The following is a 25,692-nucleotide window of genomic DNA, read 5'->3' as shown; positions in this document are numbered from 1 at the left end:
ATGATTCCTTGAAAAATCCTAATAACATCTCGCAGAACCAATGAAAACAAGCAGCGCAAAGCACCGAACTGTTTAAGAAGATGTCCATATAACTGTATGTACTAGAATCACAGAAACTCCTTGAAATAACTTCCACTAAAAACTAATAACATCTATAGTAGTATAAAGTAGAATAGAGCACCGAACTGTTTAAGAATATGGTCATAACTGTTTGTACTAAAATCACATAAGCCCCTTGAAATACCCCCAATAACTTCTACTAAACTAAAACAAATCTGAGCAAGTTAGGAAAATAAGAATATGCCCATAAGTGTATGTACTAAAATCAAATAAACTCCCTTGAAAACCACAAAATGAATTCTACTAGCGCAAATAAAAATAGGTTAGGAAAACCCCGCGTAACATTTAAGAATATGACCATGAGTGCATGTTGGTACTAAAATCATACAAACTCCCTTGAAAACGCCAAATAACTTATATTAGAGAAAAAAAAAAGGCAGAAAAATGCCGCGAAACGTTAAATCCCTAAAATCTTACAAACTCTCTTGAAAAACACAAATAATTTCCAGTAGAATAAATAAAAACAAGTCAGGAAAACGCGGCGAAAAGTTTAACCCCTTTAGTACCATGACACGTTTCCATTTTCATTCTGCTTACTATTTGGCCATATACAACTTCAGAAACTCATGTGAGGAATGGCTATTAATCTTCTGACCTCCATGAACCCTTCCTAATGTCAATAATTCGTCTAATCATACCCAAAACTCGTGATAAAAATGCGTCCCAGTACTGAAGGGGTTAAGACTATGGCCATTAGTGTCGTGAGATGATGTCAAGTGTAGTGTTGTCTCTGAGCCTGTCCTCCCTTCGGATCATGTCAGGAATAGCGAACCCTCCAGCTGTCCTAGTTTCTCGGCTTCCCCTTCGCAGCTCTTTCAACCTGAAATGACGTGTGACTGGAAATGTGATAACCAAAACTAACCTAATCGTAACTTTAACCTAACCTAACCTAACCCCTAAATTTAACCTCTTCAGTACTAGGACACATTTTTACTTTGAGATTTGTGTACGATAAGACCATTTCATTGACATTAGGAAAGGTCTAAGGAGGTCAGAAGAATAATGGCCGCAGTCTTCATTATTTTAATCCCCCACATGAGTTTTTGAAGATGTAAAAAAAATCACCGAATAGTAACTAGAATGAATATGAAAACGCGTCACTGGGACACGTTTTTATCTTGAGATTTGTGTGCGATAAGACCATTTTTTTGACATTAGGAAAGGTCTAAGGAGGTCAGAAGATTAATGGCCACAGTCTTCATTATTCAAATCCCCCTACCTGAGTTTTTGAAGATGTAAAAAAATTCACCTAATAGTAACTAGAATGAATATGAAAACGCGTCATGGTACTGAAAGGGTTAATCAAGGTTAGGTTAGGTTAAAGTTAGTGTTAGGTTAGTTTTGGTTAACATATTTTCACGTCATGTCAGCTGAGTGGAAGAGCAGCGAAGGGGGCACCGGGAAACTATACAGGTGAAGGGTTCACTATTCTTAACATGATCTAGGGTAGGACAGGCTCAGAAACAACACTACAACTGACACCTCACGACACTAACAGCCATATTCTGAAACACTTCTACCTCCATCACCGCTCCATTCTCAGCCTCTAATCAGGCCCGTTTCTAGCTTTGTGGGGGCCCTGGGCAAGATGCTGTTTGGGGGGCCCCTAGATTTCAATTTTTCGTCGGAGCCCCTGGGTGAATTAGGAAATTAGGCCCCCTGGTGGCTTGGGGATCCTAGGCAATCGCCTTGTCCGCCTATAGCTAGAAACGGCCCTGCCTCTAATGGACGTGGCAGTGTGTTTTTAAAGTGGTTTTTATGGTTCGAGAGACAAACTGATTAGATTTCTAAAACATCAACACGAGAAGCACCACGAAAAGGTCTTCCAAACATCCCTACAGCTTTCCAAAATAGTGGTATGAGAAAGAGGAATGTTTATGAATACCGCCATAGTGACCATACTCTTAACCCCTTGTTACTACCGTCAGGCACTAATATAATGTAATGTGTTTTAGGTTAAGATGTAATTGTGTTTTGCAAGCAATGTTTTTGTTGTGTATTATTGTAATGCTCCCAGGACGACCTATCCTATATATGTATTATTCATCCATTTATTATTTCATTGTATACTATGTTCGCATTGGTCGTAACACCCTTCAGTACTGGGATGTATTTCTATTTTGACACGATCCCTCCCGTGACGCCAAAGAGCACTGGGTCTTATCTGTAACGCCATGAACTGGATCTTCCCCACACGACACGGAACAGGAAGAGAAGCGATTGTTATTAACCCCTTCAGTACTGAGACGCATTTTTACCTTGATTTTTGGGTACGATTAAACGACTTTATGTCTATGGAGATCAAAAGATTAATGGCCAGAGTCTTTTACTATTCTAACCTCAACTTATGTTTCTGAAGGTGTATAAAATCGCCAAATAGTAACCAGGATGAATATGAGAACGCGTCGTGGTACTGAAGAGATTAATGCAGTTTAAAAGAGAATTGATAGAGGGATGCTATTACGGGAAGAAAAGAGAGAGAATATTAGTAAGAAAACGATGGAAAATAGAGGAATGAAGTTTAAATCCACCATAATGTAAAGTGTAAATGAAATGTGTATCATAATATTTGGCAAAAAAAAAAAAAAAAAAAAAACTTAGATAAATGTGATTGTAAAAATAAAGTATACATTCAGAGAGAGAGAGAGAGAGAGAGAGAGAGAGAGAGAGAGAGAGAGAGAGAGAGAGAGAGAGAGAGAGAGAGAGAGAGATAAACTAATTGAACCTTAAGCTATACATATCAACACTACTCTTTCTATAAACACTATGTACACTCTAATCTTTCCGTCCACTGTTCCTCTCCCATAAGGCAAACAAAACTAACAGGAGAGTCACGAAATCCCACTAAATCTCCACCAAATCACCCACCAATTACCTTCAGACTCTTTCCCTTCACTTCCCACCCTCGTCACTCACAGCCTGACCATTTTGAGAAACACTCCGCTGAACTTCCACGAAACTCAAAAGGCTCTTGGTTTTCAACTCCTTTAGTACTGGGACGCATTTTTTACCTTGAGTTTTGGGCATGATTAGACGATTTTATCTATGTTTGGAAGGGTTTATGGAGGTCAGAAGATTAATGGCCAGAACCTTCACTATTTTAATCCTCACGTAAGTCTCTGAAGCTGTATAAAATCACCAAATAATAAGCAAAATGAATATGGAAACGTGTTAAATAGTGTTGAGTGATTTCATGGTCCTAGTGACAGATTAACGAGACTTCTACATTACTAACAGGGTAAACATCTCTTAAGAATACAGCTAAGCATCTCTGTGGCCTTTGAAAATAGTCTTGGTGGTGAGAGTAAGAGCAAAAGTAAAAGAGATCATCGTTTCGGGCAACACTCAACGCTCTCCCAGTTCCCTCGTGCGCAATCTGAAACGCTTGGTTCTTCTTCAGTACCACCGCGCTGACCTTTGACCCTACCTGGGCCCGCCACCCTGACTGACCTCGCCCCTCCCTTGACCTCCCTTCTCTGTGACGTCACGCCGGAAAACGTGATATCCGCGTGAGGGAGGGAGGGCGGAGGGCAAAAAATTATGGTGCCACGATCACCCTTCTCATTGCGTCGACTTGATATGGAAGAGGCTTCACTGAGATGCAAAACTTCCCGCTCTCTGTTGCGGATGTTGATCACAGGACAGGACTTCCATTGTTTTTCTTCCTGTTCTTCTCATTCTTGTTAATCTTGTACTTGTTCCTGTTCTTGTTCTTGTTCTTGTTCTTTTTACTGTTGTAGTTTTTCTTGTTTCTATTTTTCTTCTATTTTTGTTGTTGTTAATTGTGTTGTTATTGTTTATATCTTCCTTTTTTAGTTTTTCTTTTCTTTTTTCTTTTCTTCTCTTCTTTTTCCTCTTCTTCCTCCTCTTTCTCCTTCTCCTCCTCCTCCTCCTCCTATTCCTCTTCATTCATCTTTCGTGGCAGCAAGAATGCGTCAGATAAAGTAAAAGAAAAGAAAAAAAGGGAAAAAAAAAAAAAAATAAAATAAAAGTAAGATGAATACGAAAAGAAAAAAAAACATGAATTGAATAGCACAAATAAAGGTAACAAAGAAGAAAGAAGAGAGAGAAAACAAAACAGCAAGATTAAAACCAGGACCAGAGGCAACAGAAAACGAAAAAAAAAAAACACGAAGACAAAAATAAAGAAAAAAAAAAGAAAAGAGTCCTCTTGAGATGTAAAATTTGTATATGATATAGAAATAAGTGACCAAGGAAAATAAATACAAACATATACACTCAAACTTTCCAGAATCATACTTAACTCTAGAACTCTGGAACTCCCTGTCTGCTTCTGTATTTCCGTCTTTCTACCAGCTGATTTCTCTTAACAGGGAGGTATCAAGACATATATTCTTTAATTTTGGCTAACTATTTACTTCTATTATAGGAAACAAGCACTCAAGTGGGCCTTTTTTTTATATATATATTTTGTTGTCCTTGGCTCGCCTTCTCTCCTGCATAAAACAAGACAAAACAAAACAAAACAAAAGATGATCATATTACTGAAGTGTGGATATAAGTAAACGTGCATAAATTAAACGTGAAAAAATAATAACATCGGTTTTACTCAAATATGAACGCACAAAAAGGAAAGAGGAAAAGGAAAGAGGAAAGACTTGTGACGGTGCGTGGTGGTGGTAGTGGTGGTGGTGGTGGAGCCTGCAACTTTTCTCTCTCTCTCTCTCTCTCTCTCTCTCTCTCTCTCTCTCTCTCCTTGTTATCAATTTGCGCAAGTGAAGATAATTTAAGGCTTTCAAACCCCATAAGATATGATCCCCATGCACTATTATTACATGCGTGTTATTAAGAGAGAGAGAGAGAGAGAGAGAGAGAGAGAGAGAGAGAGAGAGAGAGAGAGAGAGTAAAGGCAATGTGATATTAGAGAGAGTCTTGTTATTTGAATCTTTATTTGTTAATCTCCATCTGATTTTGTTATTTTTTTGGCTAGTGTAAGGAAGAAAAGTGCAAGAGCCGAATTTTAACTCCTTCAATACTAGAACACATTTTTATCTTGAGATTTGTGTACGATTAGACCATTTCACTTTACATTAGGAAGCGTCTATGGAGATTAATGGCTGCATTCTTCACACGAGTTTCTGAAGCTGTATAAAATCATCAAATAGTAAGCACAATGAATGTAGAAACGCGTCATGGTACTGAAGGGGTTAACCTCTTCAGTACAGGGAAGCATCTTTACCTTGAGTTTTGGGTATGATTAGATTTAGTTATATTAGGAAGGGTCTATGGAGGTCAGAAGATTAATGGTCACAGTCTTCACTATTTCAATCTCCACATAAGTTTCTGAAGCTGTATAAAATCACCAAATAGTAAACAAAATTAATATGGAAAAGAAAGAGATGAGAGAAAGAAGAAACTGATTAAAAGAAAGAGTTAAAAGAAAGAATAAAAGAAAAGGAAGAAGATCAAGACAACGGAGTGAGATGGAGGGAGGGAACTGCGATAAAAAAGACAGCCACGGAGGAAGATGCAAGGGATAGAAGGAACTGTAGGAAAGACATACAAGACGCCATCTCGTCACTCGACAAGGAAACGACGAAAGGAAAAGAATGGTGAAGACACACGGAAACACTGATAACCTTTCACTGGAACCTGTCAAAAAAGAAAAGAAAAAAAAAAATAAATAAAACAAATAAAATAAAAACAATAATAATAAAAATAATAAACAAATAAATAAATAGAGAACCACAAGCAACAACAAAAGAAAACGACAAAAAAGAAAAGAAAATGGAAAACGGATCATAAAAAACATTACGAAAGGGAAACGAGCCTAAACAAAAAAAAATATATAAAGAAAAGCATGTTACACTCTCTCTCTCTCTCTCTCTCTCTCTCTCTCTCTCTGGAACTTATCAAAAAAATAAATAAGATAAATAGAAATAATTAAATACATAAAAAGAAAGAAAGCCGATACGAGACAAAGAAATAAATGTTTATGAATCAAGTACTTTAATTTTTACTTTTTTGTCTCATTGTTAATTAGGAGTTCCCGTTAAACGTTCCCTTCGCCATACCAGTTATTTATTTATTTATTTGTTTACTTATTTATTTTTTATCCTCCTGTCTATAATGTGATGTTTTCTGGAGAGTTTATGCACACTTTTGTTTTCTGTTAAGCTTTTTCTCATTTGCCGTTTCCCGTTACGAAATTATCATAGTAAACGGTGTAGATTGACGATTTGAAGGACTCTCTCTCTCTCTCTCTCTCTCTCTCTCTCTCTCTCTCTCTCTCTCTCGTAGGATTAACACTCTCCTTCCCCTTTCCTTCCCGGACATTCCCACGGTGCGGCGCCGCCCTTCAGTACCTCCCTAGCAGAACTCCTACGCGACCTTCGGATTAGCCAGCAGGGTGACGCGACGCTGGTTGGTCATTCTGAAACACTTTGCTCTCTCACCACGATTGTTTTGGCCATTCTGAAACGCTTTGCTCTCTCCCCACGACTGTTTTCAAAGGTCTCTGAGATGATTAGCCGAGTTCTTCAAGTGTTTTTCCAGTACATATATAGAAAATGTTGTTTATCTGTCACTGGAATCATAAAAAAATATATAAACTCTCTTAAAAACCTGTAGAGTCTTTTGAATGCAGGAACTTTCTCACCACGATTATTTTCAAAGGCCTCTGAGTTCTTAAGGTTTTTTTCTAGTACATATACAGAAAATGTTGTTAATCTGCCAATAGAATGAAAAAAAAAAAAACACTCTTAGAAACTCGCATCACTGCAATTAGAGGCTTTTTAATGTAGGGGTCTTTCACTACGACTGTTTTCAAAGGCCACAGAGTTAATTAGCAGGGTTTTCAAGAGGGCGGGGAACATAAAGGGTGGGAAGCTGCATGCAAACGATTTCCTCTTGATGCCATATTCTATAACACCAAGATCTGATAGACGGAATTTACTATTAGCTGTTTATTATCTTTTACTTCATTTTCTATTAATATTGCTGCTTTCTTTTCACAAGCTCCCCTGACTCGTTTTTTTTTTTTCTCTCTACCTGTCAACGCTAGCTGTTACTCTGCAGTCAGTACACTACGAGGGTTGTTTTTGGGGAGAGGAGCTGGAGTGGTGATGGCGATGATGGCGGTGGCAGTGGTGGCGGTGGTGATGTTGTCAAGTGGTGAAGGTTGCTTGTTGTTACTTCCATTTGCAAGCCGAGGGAGAGAGGATAGCAAAGACTATAACAGGGACGAAGAAGGAACAGTAGCCGAAGTTGGCAGGCCTCGTCCCTCTACGCAAGAACATAAGAAAATGAGGGAAGCTGGAATAGGCTGTCAGGCTTTCACGTGGCAGTCCCTGTATGAGCAAAACTACTTAATTCCATCTGTCATCCCCATCCATAAATATGTCTAATCTTTTAAAGCAATTCTCTCTCTCTCTCTCTCTCTCTCTCTCTCTCTCTCTCTCTCTCTCCAGTGACGAGTCCCTCCCTCTCTTGTTTACTTCCGACATGACGTTATATTCTGAGCACTTCAGTCCCTCACCCCGCGACTATCATTCAAAAAGCTCTAGCAGTTGAAGCTACGTGGATTTTTAATGTTTATCATTGTTCTATTGACTTAAAAACAAGATTCCTACATTATTAACAGGAGAAACACTCTTGAGAACCCAGCTAATCATTTCTGTGGCCTTTACAAACAGTCGTGGTGAGAGAGTAAAGCGTTTCTGAGATTAGAGGTAGCATACTGGTGGCGCTGCTCCAGATGTGTCATGTAATGCAGTCAAGAAGTCGAGGCTTTCATGCGATTGATACATTTCTTAAGTCTAATAATGCATAATTTCCTTGTGGCGTCTTGGGATCGTTTAGGAATGAAAAATAAAATAGATAAAAGAGGTGTATTTGATATCTCGTGATCTAAAAAAACTTGTATAAAAAACTACACAAGTATATTTAGGCTGGCGTTACCGCTGGTCACTGGACGCCTGCCTGCCTGTCTGCCTGCCTGCGTGCCTGCCTACTTACGGTCATCATGGTCATCAATATCAAAGTGGTCATCGTCGAACCTTCCATAGGGCGAGACTACCATATCATCATCATCATCATCCTCGAGGCTTGTGTCCCAGGAAGACCCCGCGGTGTATGTCAGGGGCCTCACATCATCATCATCATCATCGAAATCATAGCTGACCTTCACAACGGCAGCTGCAGGTTGATGGTAGGTCGCGCTGTACACCAAGGGATAACGTACAGCTGGGGCGGTGTAACGGACAGCCTGGGGCACGGCGTACTGCACAGCTTGAGGCGCGGTATAGTGAAGTGTTGAGGCTCTGAAGGATGGCACGGCAGCGGTGTGGTGCACGTAAGAGACAGCACGTGCAGGGGCCTGGCCGACCACCACCACGCCCGGGAAGGAGTAGGGCGTCACCACCTTCGTGTCTCCTGCAGCTAAGCCTGCCAGGACCACCACCGTCACCGCCACCTTCAGGATCTGCACGGATTGACAGAGATAGATAGATAGATAAATAGGTAGATAGATAGATAGATAGATAGATAGATAGACAGATAGATAAATAGGTAGATAGATAACTAGCTAGATAGATAGATAGATATATAGATAGATAGATAAAGAGACAAATAAATATATAGATAGCTAGATAGGAGAGAACGTAGATAGAAATATAGAGAGATAGATAGATAGATAGATAGATAGATAGATAGATAGACAGATAGATAGACAGAAAGATATTTTACAGCTCATATGAAATCAAAAGATACATTTTTTATATGTAAAAATTAAGTAAATAGATAAAATAAAATAAAATAAATGAATAAATAGAAAAAAAGGACGTTAGAGATGGATGAAGAGAACATAGATGGAGGAAACGTACAAAATAAAATGGAAAAAAATGTACAAAATGAATGGAAGGAAAAGTACAAAATAAATGAAAGAAACGTACAAATAAATGAAAAAAAAAAACATACGAAGTGAATAGATGAAACATAAGATAAAAAAACGGGAAAAATACAAAACAGATAGAGGAAAATACGAAATAAATAGAGAAAATACAAGATCAATATAGGTAAACGTTCAAAAATAAAGAAAAGGAAAAATACAAAATGAAGTTAGGAGAAAGATGCAAAATAAATGGGGAAAGTAAAAAAAAAAAAAAAAAAAAAAAAAAATAGAAAAAAATAAGTACAAAATAAATCGTTGACGTATGACAACACACACACACACACACACACACACACACACACACACACACACACACACACACACTAACCTGCACTTTCATCTTTGACGTGTATCTGAAGAGTAAAGCTACTGGGGTCCTCTTCCTCTCTCTTATACCTGTCCCTGCTGCTGCTGCTGCTGCTGCTGCTGCTGCTGCTGCTCTATACCCTTCCTCCTTCTCTTCTTCCTTCCATCCCTCCCTCCTTCAAACTGCTAATCTGTTCCACCTTGTCCATCTTTTTTTTTCTTTTTCCTTCATATTTTTCCCGTTTTCCCTCCCTCATTGTCTCCAGCCACTCCTTACAAGAATATTTCCAGTTCTATTGCATCGTGTTCTATTTACTCTTTATCCTATTATCCTTCTTCCTCTTCCTTCTTCTCAGCCTCCGCACCCATTTATCGCCTACCCTCAGCAACCAACCGCATATCCAGTTTTTGTCTTCGTTTTATTTTATTTTTTTTTCTTCTTGTTCTTGTTCCAGTCCTACTCATCTTCAGGCCTCATCTTCACTAACCACACCCTCCAGCTACTTTTTCTTCCTCTTCTTCTTCTTCTTCTTCTTCCTCCTCTTCCTCCTTCTGTCCTTCCTTCAGTAATTTTATATTCACCAAGGTCATTCTTGTCCTGGCTCTTTTCTTTTCTTTCTTTCTTTCTTTTCTCTTTCTATCATTTCTTGCTTCTTTCTTGCTTTATTTTCTATTATTTATTTATTTTTATTTATTTTTCTTTATTATTCTATTCATCATTCATCATGTTTGTTCTCTATCGTGCTTTCCTCCTCTTGTTAATTTCTTTTTGTTCTTTGATTTATTCTTTCCATTTTTATTTATTTCAGTTTCCTTTTCTTCTCTTTCTTTTGTCAATAATCTTGCGTTTCATTCATTCCTTCTTTCGTGCATCTATTTATTTTAACTCTCTCTCTCTCTCTCTCTCTCTCTCTCTCTCTCTCTCTCTCTCTCTCTCTCTCTCCTTTTCTCCTCTTCATTCTCTTTGTTTCTTCGTTTTTATTTCTATTTCCTTCTTTTTATCTCTTTTCTTTTTTTCTTTTCTTCTTCTTTGTTGAATCATTATTATTATTGAATTTATATCTTATCTACCTCTTCAAAAATAATAATAATGAGAGAGAGAGAGAGAGAGAGAGAGAGAGAGAGAGAGAGAGAGAGAGAGAGAGAGCATACATCCCGCGGGGTTTCAAGGTCACACGCCAACCAGCTCATACCCGCGTAGCCTTGAACGAAATAACCGAGAGCATAACGAACTAATTTAACGTTTTCTGTCGTTCTAAGAGCTTCTAGAACCTATTTAGTGTGGTGAAGGAAGGCTAGAATGCGTTAGCTATGTGTATGTGAGGTGTTGAGTGTCTATTGTTCCCCGCAAGCGTGTAGGAAGGGCGGGAAAAAGGATGGTCAGAAGGGAATGCGAGGGAAGCAGATGGCCATGAACTTGATAGGGTGTGGTTCTTCCCCTTGGCTAGTATCCTTCTTCGTTTTCTTCATTATTATTTTCTTTGCATTATTTCATCTTTTATCTTGAGTTTTTGGGGTGTTTCGTTATCTTGTAGTTTTGTTATTTTATCTTTGTTCTTTTCTTGTTAACAGTTAGCAATTTTTTTCTTATTTCCGTTGTGTTCTTTCTTTTCTTTATCTTAGCTTACTTTCTTTGTTTTCTTTTTTTCTTTCTTCATCTTTTATTTTTCGTTTTCTTTCTTCTTTTTCGTTCTCTTTCTTTTATCATCTTTCCTTTCTTTCCTTCCTTTAATCATTTTTACTTCCTTCACTCATTTTCCTCATTTGGTCTCCATAGTCCCTGCTTTTCCTTCATGCTGTTGATTTTCCCTCGTTTCCTTTCGTGTTCTTTTGAAACTCTCTTCTATCCAATTTTTATTTATTTATTTTTTTTTTTTAAGTAACGTCAACTACGGGAAAAATACAAACACAAACAAACAAACAAACAAAATTTAATAGATTTCGCCACGTAAAAATGAATAGATTAAATTAAATGAAAATATATGATCAAATAAAACGGTTAACAAATGAAAAAAAATGCTATAATTTCTAGGTACAGTCGGCTTCCTACGTGATGAAATGAAGTTTTCTAACAAAAGTGACATATCTGTGTTTTCCTTTCCTCGCAGAGCAGTTGTCATTAGTTACAGGTGACTCTGACGTATATGTTTCCCGGCTCTACATCTCCCTGTCTTCCTGTCCTCCTGCCCCCAATGCTTCTCCTGCCGCCCCTCCCCTCTCTCTCTCTCTCTCTCTCTCTCTCTCTGAAAAGACGATATAGCAATCTAAAGCCTAACATTCTCCTATTCTCTCAGCACTATTTGCACCATCTCATTCCTGTCTCTGGCATACTTCATACACCACACTGACACCACATGCTCCACCGCCTCATCCTCCCCCATTCATACCCACGCACTGTGACCAATACTATTTTCCATACGAGCTTTCTATCTCTATACTATTCCACAGTACTCTTCTATTCCATCCAAGGAGGTTGAATGAATACTCCATCTCCTTGGTTCCATCTTAAGGTGGGTTCACACGTTACTATATGCGACTAAAATTGCAAGTCGGTAGTTTCTGACTGAATATCGGTGCCTAGCGACTGTAAAATCCCAACCGATTCTTCCTAGTCGTTATGTGTGAACGTGTTCCGACTTGAAGAGCTCAGTCTATACTTTAGCGACTTGCAATTTTAGTCGCAGATTGCCACGTGCAAACCCGCCTTTATTCTTTCAGTAACTGATTCCCACATGTTTCATTACTCAGTCAAATAATAAACAAAGAAAATAAAACAAAGATAAAAAAAAAAAAAGGTAAGAAGAGGAACATGACAGTCAGAAATACATTACACAGTAAATACACATAATATGAGAATAATAATAAGTGGCATCTGTACCGGGACTCGTGGGTCAGAGAGGCAGGGAACAAAGAAATATGCATTACTAAAACTACGCCAGTACTGCAGGAAAAGTTGTAAAACGTTAAAATAAATTACTACAATAAGAACAGAGCATTAAAATACAAGGATGCAACTAGTATGAAGATAATGAGATATTGAATAAAGCGGGAGGGACGCGTTGGGCGCCATCTTTGTTGTTGTTGTTGTCAGGATGGCGATCAACCCGAGGAAGGACGGCGGGCCAAACGTCAAGTATTATGAGTCCTCGGAGACTGTCTCACAATTCGAAAATGTCAGAACATGGCTGATGAAGAATGCCAAGAAGGTAAGGGACGCTGGGGGGGCGTACACTCAGCGGAATGGAGGGTGAGGAGGACGCTTCCCGCCGCGCCGGGCACCACAGGCCTGGCGGGGCGCTGGGTGACGCTTGGTGACGCCTCGTATTGCTGTCTAATGGATGCTGAACGCTGTGGTGGTTGTGGGTGTGGCGTGTGGGGTAGAAATGTTCGTGTGGCAGGCCGGTCTCTGTCCCGCGGGGGTGACGGAGTGTCTGGGTCCGTGATGCCCCCCCTCCCCCCTATTCCTGGCACTGGTGAGGCATGCGGCTCCTTCAGGATGGGTGGAACGTTGCGGGGTCAAGGTGTGGGTGTAATTGTGTTGTGGGGCACGGCAGGGTCAGGGGAAGGTCAGTGTGAGGGGGGGCTGTGTTCATGGTGCCCCCTATCTGATGGTTACTCGCTGGTCTGATCTGAGGAACCACTGATGTCTGATAACTGAATTTTTTTATATGTTAGAAGAGAAATCTTTCTAATGGCAACGTAAAATTATTAAACTAAAACATCCACTTAGATGCCTGGCCACGAACAGGTCCGAGAGTTAGCCAAAAGATTGGGGTGAATGTGTTGCCTAAGGAGACATTCGTTGAGGTGATGAGTCGAGGTAATTGTTGCAAAATTGAGAGGAGGAAATGGTTTTTAAATGTTTTTTCCCTGACAGTTCAGACTGTGCCATGCCGCAACATTCTTGACCTCTCATTTCCAACCATACTTTTCTACATTTCATATATATAATTAGTTGAAATTTTTGGCTGATTTTGTAAAATATCAGGCTAACATTTTCTTCCCCTCACTGGTAATGAGTCTTGTACACCGAGCACTTTGTCGAGTCAGTTCCCCGGTGGTGCTTTTTATTAATGTAAGAGGGAAAATCGCGCTAAGGGCAACAAAAAATGATTAAACAAAAACACCAACTTAGATGCTAGTCCCCGAGCAGGTCTGAGAGAGTTAGCCAAAAAGAATGGGATAAATGTCTTGACACCTCCCTTTTAAATTGAGTTGAGGTCATAGGAATATGGAAATACAGAAGCAGGTAGGTAGGAAGGGGATTTAAAAGTATAGATTTTACAGTTTTTTATCAGTTTAAAGATTGGAGGTGGCTGTAGAATAAATAAAGATGTCTCAGTGTGAGTGGTGATTGAGGAAAAAATGTACTAATGATATTGAGACACCTGCCACTCACTGGGTTATGGAAAGATGTTGCTCATGGACTGGCATCTAAGTGGGCCTATTTTGTTTAATCGTTTTTGTTGACCTTGGCCAGATTTCCGCTTACATTAAAAAAAAAAAAAAAAATTACAAAAAAAAAAAACACACACGCACAAAAAAAGGCATGAAAATCAACTTCTCCTTTGTGTTGCAGCATGTCCAGGCCGACCCTCCGAACAACAAGAATCTGGCGCAGCTGGTGGTGATGTTGCTGCAGTTCATGGAAGACAACTTTGGCCCCAAGGCTCCCCGACCACCCATGACCAAGCTCCCTGTGAGTAACACCACCCACGCTCCGCTCATCACGTGTCACTTATTTGGTCTCCCCTTCCCTTATGAGTGTCCAGTTTGTTCATCGCTAGCATTACGTTCTTTATCGCTCTCTTCCCTTGTGTGGCTTTCAAATTTTTTCATCTCGTGTCATTTTCTTTGTTCTCGCTTGTATAGTTTATTAATATCTCAGGATATTCATCATTAGCATCACTTTTGTCAAATTTTTTCATCTCGTGTCATTTTCTTTGTTTCTTCTTGTATTGTGTATAAGTATCCCAGGATTTTCATTATTTGCATCACTTTTCTATTTTTTCCTTATATGGCTCAAATTTTTTCCATCACTAGCATCATTTTCTTTCTCAATTTTTTTCTTGTATGGTGTATTAATATAAATGTTTTCATCTCTTATTGTCATTTTCTGTGTCTGTTTTTCCCTTATATGGCTTATGAGTATGTAAATTTTTTCATCATTAGTGTCATTGTCTATTTTTCTCTTATAATTTATGAGTCACCCAGTTTTGTGAGCAGTCTTTTCTTTGTTGCCATTTTGTGTTTTCCTAAATTTTGTCATGTTCGGAATAATGTTTCTTTGCCTTTTGAATAATCATTGAAATACCCTTACCTTTATATTCAATTTCAATCCACATTTCTTTCAGGTTTTATTCTTCCTACATTGAGTCACTTGGAGTTTCCTCAGAGATGTGTGCATGAGACTCCCCCAATCTGCTGTAAATCATTCTTACACAGTACATTGTTGCAGATGAAATGTTTCCTTGACTTCAAGCCTGGTGGTGGTCTGTGCCACATCCTCAGCACAGTGTACAAGTTCAAGAGTGACCAAGGCTGGCGCAGGTTTGATTTCCAGGTAAATGAGAAGAAACTTTGTCATGGTTTTGATTATAATTTCATTACATGGTCTTAGTTCTGGTATCCATCACATCTGATGCTATCCAGAACCTCAGCCAGGTGAACCCAACTCCCCACTGTGGCACCTCAACCACACCAGTAACCTCCCAGTAAACAGCTTAAGAGGTTAAACTCATGAGCCTGAGTGAGACAATCTGTCAATTTTAGGAATGCCAGGCCAATGCATTATCACTGTACTAGGCAGAGGCTATTCACTCTTTTCTTGGATTTTATGTTTGGTATTGGGTTCAAGAGAGAGAGAGAGTGGCATGTAACTAATTTTCTGGTAAATGAGAGGAAACTGGAATGGTTTTGATCGTGCATTCATTAATTACTTTCACACTATTCTTGCTATTCACTTTCCTTGGATTTTATGGTTGATTTTGTGTTCAAGAGTGACTGAGGGTGGCACAGCTTTGTTCTCCAGTTAAACAAGAGAAAACTGGCGTGACTTTAATAGTGGTTTCATTCAGTTCTGTTACATCTTGCAGTTTACTTTGATATTGTGGCTGATCTTGTTTCCCTTTGCAGTCTCCGTCTCGCAAGGATGCCAACATTGAACTGTTCCGGGAGATTGAGAAGAGTCTGTTGTCCAGCAAGTGTTGGACGAAGCCTGTGGTGTACATCCAGAATGAGGTGGACAAGGAGCTGAGGAATGAACTAAAAGACATTGTCAAACGCCATGATGGAAAGATTGTCGGTGAGTGGCTGACTGACCCTCGGCACGTTACTGAGGACCTTTTTGTCACTAAACGACCTTATGAGCCATTTCAGTCTTTTTTTTCTTTTAACTAATTGTGGGAAACTGTCTTTTATGAAGTTTACCGTTTTTTTCTCTTTCTCTGATTGTTGGCTGTCTTTTGTTAAGTTTATTGTCTTTCTGCATGTTATCAGAGCTTTTTGTCACATACTGAGCTGAGGAACCATTTCTCTCTCTCTCTCTCTCTCTCTCTCTCTCTCTCTCTCTCTCTCTCTCTCTCTCTCTCTCTCTCTCTCTCTCTCTCTCTCTGATCACAGACTGTTTTTATTGAGTTTATTATCTCCTGCTTTTAACTTGAACTATTCACTGCTATTTGACACAATTTCTTTTCATTAATCTCTTCATATATCTTTTCTTGTTTTGCAGTAAACTTCTTGAACCATATTGTGTAGAAATGGCAAAAATTCTTCTACTTTTAGGCCTTTTTTTCCCTTTTAGATGCTTATAAAGATTCATTTAATTGCTTATGGTGTTATGAATTATTGTATATAGCTGTGAAGGGTTGATATTCTTGATGTTTACTAAGGAATCTATTGTGATGCATTGTGATGGGATGCACTGATAATTTTCACCCTTACAGACGAGGATGAGGAAGCAACACACATTGTCTACGATGAGCAGGATCCTCTCGATGATGAGTTTGCTCGTGCCGTGATGCGCCGCGACAGACAGACACTCTTCCACTTCTACTACATGCCAGACTCTTACGACTCCTGGGCCTCTGGGGTGGACTTGGACTATGATCCTCCTGAGTCTCCATTCTTTTTCGATGGCCAGTGGAAGGTTGGTATTGGTGAAGGGCATAATGGACGTGAGAGAAATGACTTGTATTATGTGAAAAGTGTGTTGGTGTAAGCACATGATACACATTACTCTCTTTAGGTGTGTGCTAATTGGCTGCAAGACCTTGAATCCTACAATGAGTGGATGAATGAGGAGGACTATGAGGTGGACGAGTCAGGCACCAAGAAGAAGCACCGTGGCTGCCTCAGTGTGGACGACACCATGGGCCTCAACGACCCAGACAAGAAGAAGAAAGCCAAGAAGAGGCCTCGGTCGCCCCCATCACCACGCACCAAGCGGAAAGGGTACGTCACCACTCCAGGGCCTGCCATGTGTAGGTCTTGTGGCTTCTTGCAGCTTACAACATGGGAAGCCACAACAACCCATCATTACTCTTATGTTTTCCATGTAGAGACTCTTAAGTTGTTGTGCGAGAGCTTTGAAATAACTCGTCATCACATGAATGTAAAAATGAAAGTGTGTATATTACAACCATTGCAACACATTCCCTTATTTCCATCTGAAAATGCATTTTAGCTATGAAAAAGAAATTTACAGAAAAAAATGATGTGACTAAACAAGTTATATTAGAAGTGTCCCCACATGAAAAAGGGAATGCTTATAGAGGAAGATACATGCAAACACCAAGAAGGGTAGTCAAGGCAAATGACACATTTTTCTCATTCACACTCACTTTCAGCCTCTTGGCCCCTGACAGAGAAGAGAAAGCAAAGTACTCCTGCCCTCACTTTACAAACATGGACATAATTCTGGATATCCTAATAGATGGATGCAGTAAACAGCCTCCAATGTCGTTAGAACAAAGAAGTTTTAGGAATGTGGTTTATGAGAATATTTTCCAGTTACAAAAGGTCCCAAGATAATTACCACTTTCATTGCAGGTCCCGTAACACCAACAACCCAGGGAAGCCCATCAAGAAGACCAAGGTGGAGGAGGAGGAGGAGGACCTGACCCGAGACATGGAGGACCCTGCCCCTGAGCCGGCTGTTACAGAGGTCACCACTGGCTCCAAGATCCAGCCCAGCAAGGGTGGCAACTACATGGATCTTGATGAGGAGGCCACTGAGAAGACAGAAAAGACAGAAGGCCCTGTGAGTGACTGGCCCTGGTGCTTCCCTCACCAGAAGCTTGTCTTTAATTTTTTTGTTAGTTTTTATGTCCAGTTTTCATATTCCATTAGGGTGAGGATGGTGCCTCCTGACAGAAGACTCTCAGTTTTGGCATATGGGAACTGTTACGCCAAGTGTATGCCCTTTCTAACCAGGATTTGAACCTATGCGCTTGAGGACCCTGCGGCCCCCAAAGCGTGCGTGGTCTTTAATCTTTCTCCCTTAAAATTGGTTATTACATTTTTTATTTATTTATTTTTATTGTAAGATGGGAAAACTGGCCAAGAGCAACAAAAATTATTGAACACTGAGATACCAGTCCCCAAATAGGGTTGAGAGTTAGCCAAAGGTTTGGGATAAACGTCATAAATAGATGGAAATACAGAAGCAAGCAGATCAGTATTAACCAAGTTTTTCCTTTTGAGCCAACTCTCATTCATTATCTGATCACTTGGGCTAGACATTCCTCAAACTCTTCCAGTCAGTGACAACAGAAGCAGTGATGAAGTCTTTATAAGGATCTTCAAGAAAGTTAGCATGGAATAGAATACTTATGCAATTTCCATCCAGTTTTAAGGTGGAGTGTGACAGTAGAACAAGTAAAGATGTCTCAGAGTGATTGGTGATTGAGGAAAGATATACCAAGTGGTGGTCGAAGGGTTAAGGGGCAGATGTTTATTGCAGAAGACCTGGGGAGAAAAGTTTGTCTGGTTCACCTCACCTAATTAGAAATGTATCCTTGTTAAAAGTAAACTAAATCCATTTCAATATATTTTGTTCCCCCACCTCATTTTTTGCCTGGTTGTCTTTCAGCCGGTGCCAGAGAGTGAGGACACAGCCACCGACCAGACACACCACATCATTGTGCCGAGCTACGCGGCCTGGTTTGACTACAATGCAATCCACGCCATAGAAAAGAGAGGCCTCCCAGAATTCTTCAATGGCAAGAACAAATCTAAAACACCAGAAATATATCTTGCTTACAGAAACTTCATGATTGACACTTACAGGTTGGTTTGCTGAATTTAGTGAGATGCATCTTGCAGTTATTGGCCTTTCTGATCAAGTAATTATCATGGTATACCTCATTTTAGGGTAGAGGTGCTCTACTTAGGGGCCTATGTCGCTTTTTCTTGAGATAAACAGGGATACGTGAAAGGCATTGTGTAGACAGATAAAACCTCCAGACTAACATCTATTGAGCTGTACATGCCCAGTACTCATTGTTGAACTACTGTAACTTCTGTCCTGTCACAGATTAAATCCCACCGAGTACCTGACGTCCACTGCCTGTCGCCGCAACCTTGCTGGTGACGTGTGCGCCGTGATGAGGGTCCACGCCTTCCTGGAACAGTGGGGACTCATCAACTACCAGGTGGGCAGCCACAAGGGAGAACATTATGAAGGGATATTGCTCTGGCTGGTGAACTAAATCTTTGGCTCGTGTAACTGTCCTGTAGTGTTGTGTTCTGTTGTGGTGAACTCTGTCTCTTGTTTCAGGTTGATGCTGATGCAAGACCAACCCCCATGGGCCCCCCTCCTACATCTCACTTCCATGTGTTGGCTGACACCCCAGCTGGCCTTCAGTCAATCAACCCTCCCAAGGTGTGTATAGAGTCTCAGGCTTAATATGCGATCATTAATGTTGGAAATGTTCAAAATGTAATGAACTGGATCCAAGATTACTATGCACATTAAGCAATTCTTGTGCCTTTCACTATTATTATTATTATTTTTTCTTTTTTCTTCAGGTCAATCAGCCTTCAGCAGCCAAACACATCATGGACTTTGACAAGAAGCCAGCAGACAAAAAGCCAGAATTTGGTATTGGTACAGATTTTGGCTTGAAGCTTGATCAGTATTCTAAGAAGACCGGGGCTCTCAAGAACAAGTCTGCTGCCAGTCAGGCAAGAGAATGGACGGAGCAGGAGACGCTGCTGTTGCTGGAGGCATTAGAGGTGTGTGTGTGTGTGTGTGTGTGTGTGTGTGTGTGTGTGTGTGTGTGTGTGTGTGTGTGTGTGTGTGTGTGTGTGTGTGTGTGTGTGTGTGTGTGTGTGTGTGTGTAGTTGGATGCCATGTGTGCACTGGCTACAGAAGACCAGAGATAGTTTGTCACACCGTGAGTGATATAGATTACAACTGCTGACTTACATTTCTCCACTTTGCACAGAAGAAAACCAAGTACAGTCATGATTTTCACTTGATTTTGTGTGGTTCCAGATGTACAAGGATGACTGGAACAAAGTGTGTGAACACGTGGGCACCAGAACACAGGACGAGTGCATCCTGCAGTTCCTCCGCTTGCCCATTGAGGATCCCTACTTGGAGGATCCAGAAGTGGGATCTGGAGCTTCAGCAGCAGCCTTGGGACCACTGGCTTATCAACCCATTCCCTTCAGCAAATCTGGCAACCCGATTATGTCCACTGTAGCATTCCTGGCATCCGTGGTTGACCCTCGCATTGCCGCCTCGGCCGCCAAGGCTGCCATGGATGAGTTCTGCCGCATCAAGGATGAGGTGCCGGCCGCCCTGCTAGATTCTCACATCAAGAATGTTGCTGACCATGCAGCGTCCAATGAAGGAAAGGTGGACCCAACAGCTGGCTTGGGCAAGTCAGGTATTGCTGGCACTGAACCAGAAGGGGAAGAGAAGAAAGAGGGTGAGGCAGAAACTGAAAAGAAAGAAGAGAGTGCTAAAAAGGAAAAAGAGGGAGAGAAGAAGGAAGAGGAGAAAAAGGAAGCTGAACCTGAGAAAGAAAAAGAAAAGAAAGAGGAGCCAATGGAGGTTGACAAACCTGAAGAAAAGAAAACAAGTACTGAAGAGAAAGAAAAGAAGGAGGAGGAGGAAGAAGAGAAGAAAGAGGAAGGAAAGGAAGAAACAAAGGAAGAAAAGAAAGAAGAAATCAGCCCAGAAGAAAAGAAGTTGGATGCAGAGCGTGAGCGGCTACGCAAGGATGCGTCAGTCCAGCAGGCTGCCAGCGCTGCCCTCGGCTCGGCTGCCGTCAAGGCAAAACACTTGGCTGCCGTGGAGGAGAGGAAAATCAAATCCCTTGTGGCGTTGCTGGTGGAAACACAGATGAAGAAGCTGGAGATTAAGTTGAGGCACTTTGAGGAGTTGGAAACCATCATGGATCGAGAAAGAGAGAGTCTGGAGCTACAGCGGCAGCAGTTGCTGCAGGAGCGTCAACAGTTCCATCTGGAACAACTGAAAGCTGCAGAGATGAGGGCACGCCAGCACGCCCTGCATCAGCTGACGCAAGGTGCCAGCCCAGCCCACTCCCCTGCCCCTGCCATGGCACAAGTCCATCAGTAGTGAACACGGTACAACTTAATAAGCAGCTACATGGTGAGGCAGAGATTGGGACAAGATATTTTAGGGTTAGAGTTGGTGTTTGACGTACAATTCCAATTAAAAGTAGTATGTAGGTACCATTCTTCTTGGCCAGCTCACCTACGAATCTTTCAAATAACTTTCCTTCTACAAGAAAACAGATGTAAAAGTTCACTATGGAAATCCATATGAATGTGATCTGACCAGGAAAGAAATACACTGCGATTTTATCAAGATTTAAGATAATGTACAGTTTTTGTATTATAGATAGAGATGGATAAAAACAGAGGGGATGAATCTTTCTGTTAGTCAGTCATCCAACACAGCCTTTCCATCAGCCATGCAGTACATCAATGACGATGTTTACCACTATATTCAGCTTCATGTCCATTACTAGATAGGGTTAGTCTGAGGTGGGGCAGGTTTTTAATAAATGGAACATTATGCAAGATAGGAGTTTGCAGTTACAAAGTAGTACTGTATATTTTGAGACAGTAATACATAATATAATTATAGTCTTTATAAGATTGTAGATTGTCTGAATACTTGTGGTTAGTTTTTGGAAAGATGTCATCCCTGCTCTGTTGTCACGTGCATTAATTAAATTTTTTTTTTCTTTTTCTATAGTGATTGCCAGGAGTTACTGGAAATACATGTCACTTTTATTACTCATTTAGACTGTACAAGATGTACAAGAGTATATAAGTATGTATTTATATACATGGAAATCTCAGTTGACACATCACTGTAATATAATTTTATCATTAAACTGTATTCATTTTTCACTTTCATTTATTTACTTAAAATAGTCAAGTAAAAAGGGAAAGAAAATATACCTGAATTTTTTTCAACCCAAGGCCTACAGCAAGTGACTGATTGAAAACCTCTTTCAGGATTTTAAATCTGTATCACTTCTACAACTAAACCAACAAGAAACAAGAGTGTTCTCTTCCCTTTCAGTGGAGGCTGCAAAGCATCACCTCTGTTTTTATTTAAGTTTTACATCTGGTTTCTCTATTATATTAGGGCTAGGACGGTGCCTCCTGACAGAGGTCAGGTGGACTTTGGTTTTGGCATTGGGAACCGTTATCCTTAGTGGATGCCCTTCCTAACCTCAGACAGTGGCCAGGATTTGAACCCGTGCGCTTGAGAACCCTTGAGCCCACAAAGCGCATGCGGTCCCACTGCACCACGGTGGCCCCATCACCTCTCTAGGGCTTGGTAATACATTCAGTGAAAACACTCACTGCTATGCTACAAGCACTACATCCCAGCATGCATGGTGCTCTTAAAGTACTTTTACATTCTACTTGTGTTTGTAATAAAACCATCGATGATAAATTTTCCTTTATTAGGTACCTTGGCCACATGGTAACTATTGTTTAACATAATAGTAAACATCACAGCTCATGTCTAGTGCCAAATCATACCCTTAAATGACTAGAAACTTAAAACCCAGCTGCCAAGACAGCTGCCACCCTTAAAATATGGGAATGAAAAGGTTAGTTTATTAATAAAACTTACACTATTTTATTCCTAACCCACGAGTCTTAGATCAAGAAAAATCTAGTCCTATCATTTCACAAGAGAACTCAACATGAAAAGAAGAGCCCACTAGTAATGTATTCACCCCATTACAAGAGGATTTGTCATCTCTGAAGCAACATGCCTCCTAGTTTATTTTGGAACCTCTTTTTCTGAAACTTGGTCAGTCATTGGAAGCAAGTAGCTGAGGTAGGTGCCAATGATTTCATTCAAGACTTCACTCACTATCTTTGGCTATTGTCTATTGGAGTTGGGTTAATGAAGGCTTGACACTGAGTAACTACATTATTATCTTGATCTATCACTGTCAAGGAAACATTGATTCTTAAACAAAAATCAAGGCTTCTTTCATAAGTTTGCATATGTGGCAAACAATGTGAAAGACTATTATATACAATGTGATTGTATACAATGACTGTTCTATATTTATCAGCCAAATATAATGTTCACAGACTTTAGACATGTTGAGCAAGTTTTGCCTTGATTAATGATTTCATAACCTCATTTATGATATCTTTAAATATTTTCTTTTTACTGTTGGGTATGCAAAGGCATAATTTATGACATAACCAGCATCTCTCATGTAATGTTAATTTCTAAATCATTAAGAATTTATTTAGGAATAAAGATGGTGTAGCTTTTTTGATTGGTTTTGTGTATCTACAGTTCAAACAGATTTTACTGCAACAAAGGTTCTTCGGCAAAGAATCCTGAATCACAGCCTGCTCTAACATGCATATCTCTGACCTTGTCTTTGAATGAATTTTAGCACAACAGTACACTGAGTGATGGAAGTGCTCCAGACAAACTAATGGTGAACAGCATCACTCAGAAATAAAGAACCAATTCATAACTTTTAGTCATCTCATTAGCTCTTACATACAAAGGAATCAGACACCAACACCACACAACTGGGAAGATGAAACATTAAGATGCATACTTATAAGTCTAGTGATGGTAAGTGAGATCAAATGTTCTAAATGAAGTGAAGCTCAACAATAATTGGTCCAAACTGTGACTGTGGATCTACACTGAGCAATTTAACTGTTCAAACTCCAATTGGCTACTTGCGGTGCATGTGACACGAGGACAGTTTGACACCTCACACGTGACGGGGAAGAACGGTGCATCACTACGCCAAGATGATCACAAAGGAGTTAATGCTAGGGCAAGCACGAGGCACATTAATTAAAGAACATGGTGCAAAGCTTTCCTTCTGCATAATTATTGTTAACTTACTTTTGATTCTCCTACAAAATAAATAAGAAATGTTTACCACCATCACCACCACAGATATTTCCAAAGATATGTACTCCTCTATCTAACTACAGGTACCTCAAAGTAAAGCTTCTCTGATCCACTCTCTTGGTCCTCATAAACATGATGCAGAAATATTTTTGGCCACTCAGAATTGAAAGTCAGTTTATTTACCCTCATTACTTAGGGAAAATTAGCACTTGAAGGAAGAAATTATATCAAGAGTAGAGCAATTTTTATCAATGCTGTCTTTCAAATATCAATCAATAAGCTCTGAATAATGATGAGTTTGCTGCTCTGCATGTGTTCATATATAAAGTTTTACGATGATCTGTTTTGTTTTACATATTTTCAGGAATCCATTCAAGAACATTGGGTCACCAGTGATGGGCAAGAAAAGCCAATGATGAGTTAAGTCATAATAGTGTTGCTGGTGCACCGATGAACACACACACACACACACACACACACACACACACACACACACACACACACACACACACGTCTTTTGTCTGGCATTCTATAGAGAGGCACCAAGTGCATGATTTTAACTCATCATTGAAAATTTTGCTTGGTATGCTTTGTTTTCCAATATGATTAATTTTGATGTTATCTAGAGTGAAAAGAAGTTTCTATACATAATAAATTTGTCAATAATTATCTTAATTTTCTCAACAAAATTAAAGTATATGTAGTATACACCAATGTCCTGCATTTCTTCTTAGTTATACACAAAATAAAGCACTTTCAGATGCACACACATCCCGAGCTTATTGATCAATATCTTCTGAAAATGATCTAATTCCTTACCGAGACATTTAATAGTAGTAATATCTATCAAAAATGTCATACAATTCATGACAGCCTATACAGTACAGCATATGTGGGTAAGATGTTTAAAGAATTGAATGAACTGTTCAGCAGGCAAAGATTGCTTGTCTCATGACCCGTCAGTCAAACACTTCAAGTCACCCTCGCTCATGACTAGAAGTTCAGAAGGCTTGTGCCTCTGTCACCTAATGAAAGCTTGCCAAACAATAATATAGAGAGAAATTATATGAATGAACAATGTAGTACAACTAACTAATGAAGGACACATGCAAATCATCCACTTTGTATCAGTAAAAACTCACTCCTCAAGGTTAGTAACAATCCCAGTGGATAGAATCTACATATATAAATGGTAACAGTAGAGCATACTACACAAGAAGGTCTTCAACTAAAGGTTACAATCACAGCAACTCTCCCACTGCTTGGCTCATAACTCTGGGACCAAATATACAGAAATACCTCCTTGACTGCATTGCTGAAGTCATAAATTAAGCTAAGATTAAACACATCCCACCAGGAAGTCTGGAATTTATTAACACAAGATACAAAGCAGCATGAACTGATGTCAATGGGTGTGTGACACTGTACATGAGAGAAACACGAGACACACGCACGCTCCGCCCGACTGTCTGTTGCTACGGCGGTGAGTTTCATGATGGGATACATAATCTCTACAATACAAGGTCAGTAGTGCTATTGTAGTTATGCCACTCTTTCCCACCTTTACTTATGTCCCACTTAATAGTAATTACTAAAGAATTTAATGGTACAGAGATGAAGGTCGTTGAGATAGTGATTAGTAGTGTAAGTGCTTGCTTGCTGCCAGCGTCTACCTGTTGACCCATCCCATACCTGCCTCCTCCCAGTCAGGTGTGTCGCCGTCTTTCCTGGAGCCCAAGTCGTCCTGGTTATCATTTGAGTGCCACTTGCTGCTGCTTTTCATTCCAACCTAATGAATGCAAGAAACTCAGATGAACACTGGTGAAAAGGCCAGTGACATGGTGACAAATAATGGTCAATCATCACCTGTAACAAAACAAAATAAAACAAACTTCTTCACAATGCAACAAGATATAAATGGAAAATACAAACTTCAGAATGATTTGTAAGAGGA

The 25,692-nt window shown here is 39.9% G+C and overlaps 3 protein-coding genes across 3 annotated transcripts in view; 1 reads left to right on the top strand and 2 right to left on the bottom strand.

The window, feature by feature from the left end:
- Positions 1-7,956: 7,956 nt before the first annotated feature.
- LOC123508686 lies at positions 7,957-9,482 on the bottom strand. The gene is made up of 2 exons (XM_045262546.1): positions 9,360-9,482; positions 7,957-8,563 (listed from the first exon to the last, which is right to left on the bottom strand). The coding sequence occupies exons 1-2, from the start codon at positions 9,369-9,371 to the stop codon at positions 8,090-8,092; spliced, it is 486 nt and encodes a 161-aa protein (XP_045118481.1). The 5' UTR covers positions 9,372-9,482; the 3' UTR covers positions 7,957-8,089.
- Positions 9,483-12,404: 2,922 nt separating this feature from the next.
- On the top strand, positions 12,405-21,778 carry LOC123508553 (SWI/SNF complex subunit SMARCC2-like). The gene is made up of 12 exons (XM_045262296.1): positions 12,405-12,543; positions 13,917-14,036; positions 14,796-14,900; positions 15,473-15,641; positions 16,282-16,484; positions 16,584-16,789; positions 17,387-17,597; positions 18,429-18,625; positions 18,873-18,990; positions 19,116-19,220; positions 19,367-19,573; positions 19,836-21,778. Exons 1-12 carry the CDS (start codon positions 12,430-12,432, stop codon positions 20,925-20,927), a joined length of 2,847 nt encoding a protein of 948 aa, XP_045118231.1. The 5' UTR covers positions 12,405-12,429; the 3' UTR covers positions 20,928-21,778.
- Positions 21,779-22,279: 501 nt separating this feature from the next.
- Positions 22,280-25,692, bottom strand: part of LOC123508554 (dystrobrevin beta-like) — a 46,249-nt gene continuing 42,836 nt past the window's right edge. Inside the window, 1 exon segment of the mRNA XM_045262297.1 lies at positions 22,280-25,527. Coding sequence (XP_045118232.1) covers positions 25,408-25,527 — 120 coding nt within the window. The 3' untranslated portion in view covers positions 22,280-25,407.

Source organism: Portunus trituberculatus, chromosome 25 (assembly GCF_017591435.1).
Source record: "Portunus trituberculatus isolate SZX2019 chromosome 25, ASM1759143v1, whole genome shotgun sequence".
NCBI lineage: Eukaryota > Metazoa > Arthropoda > Malacostraca > Decapoda > Portunidae > Portunus > Portunus trituberculatus.
This window is presented reverse-complemented; position numbering and strand designations above follow the sequence as displayed.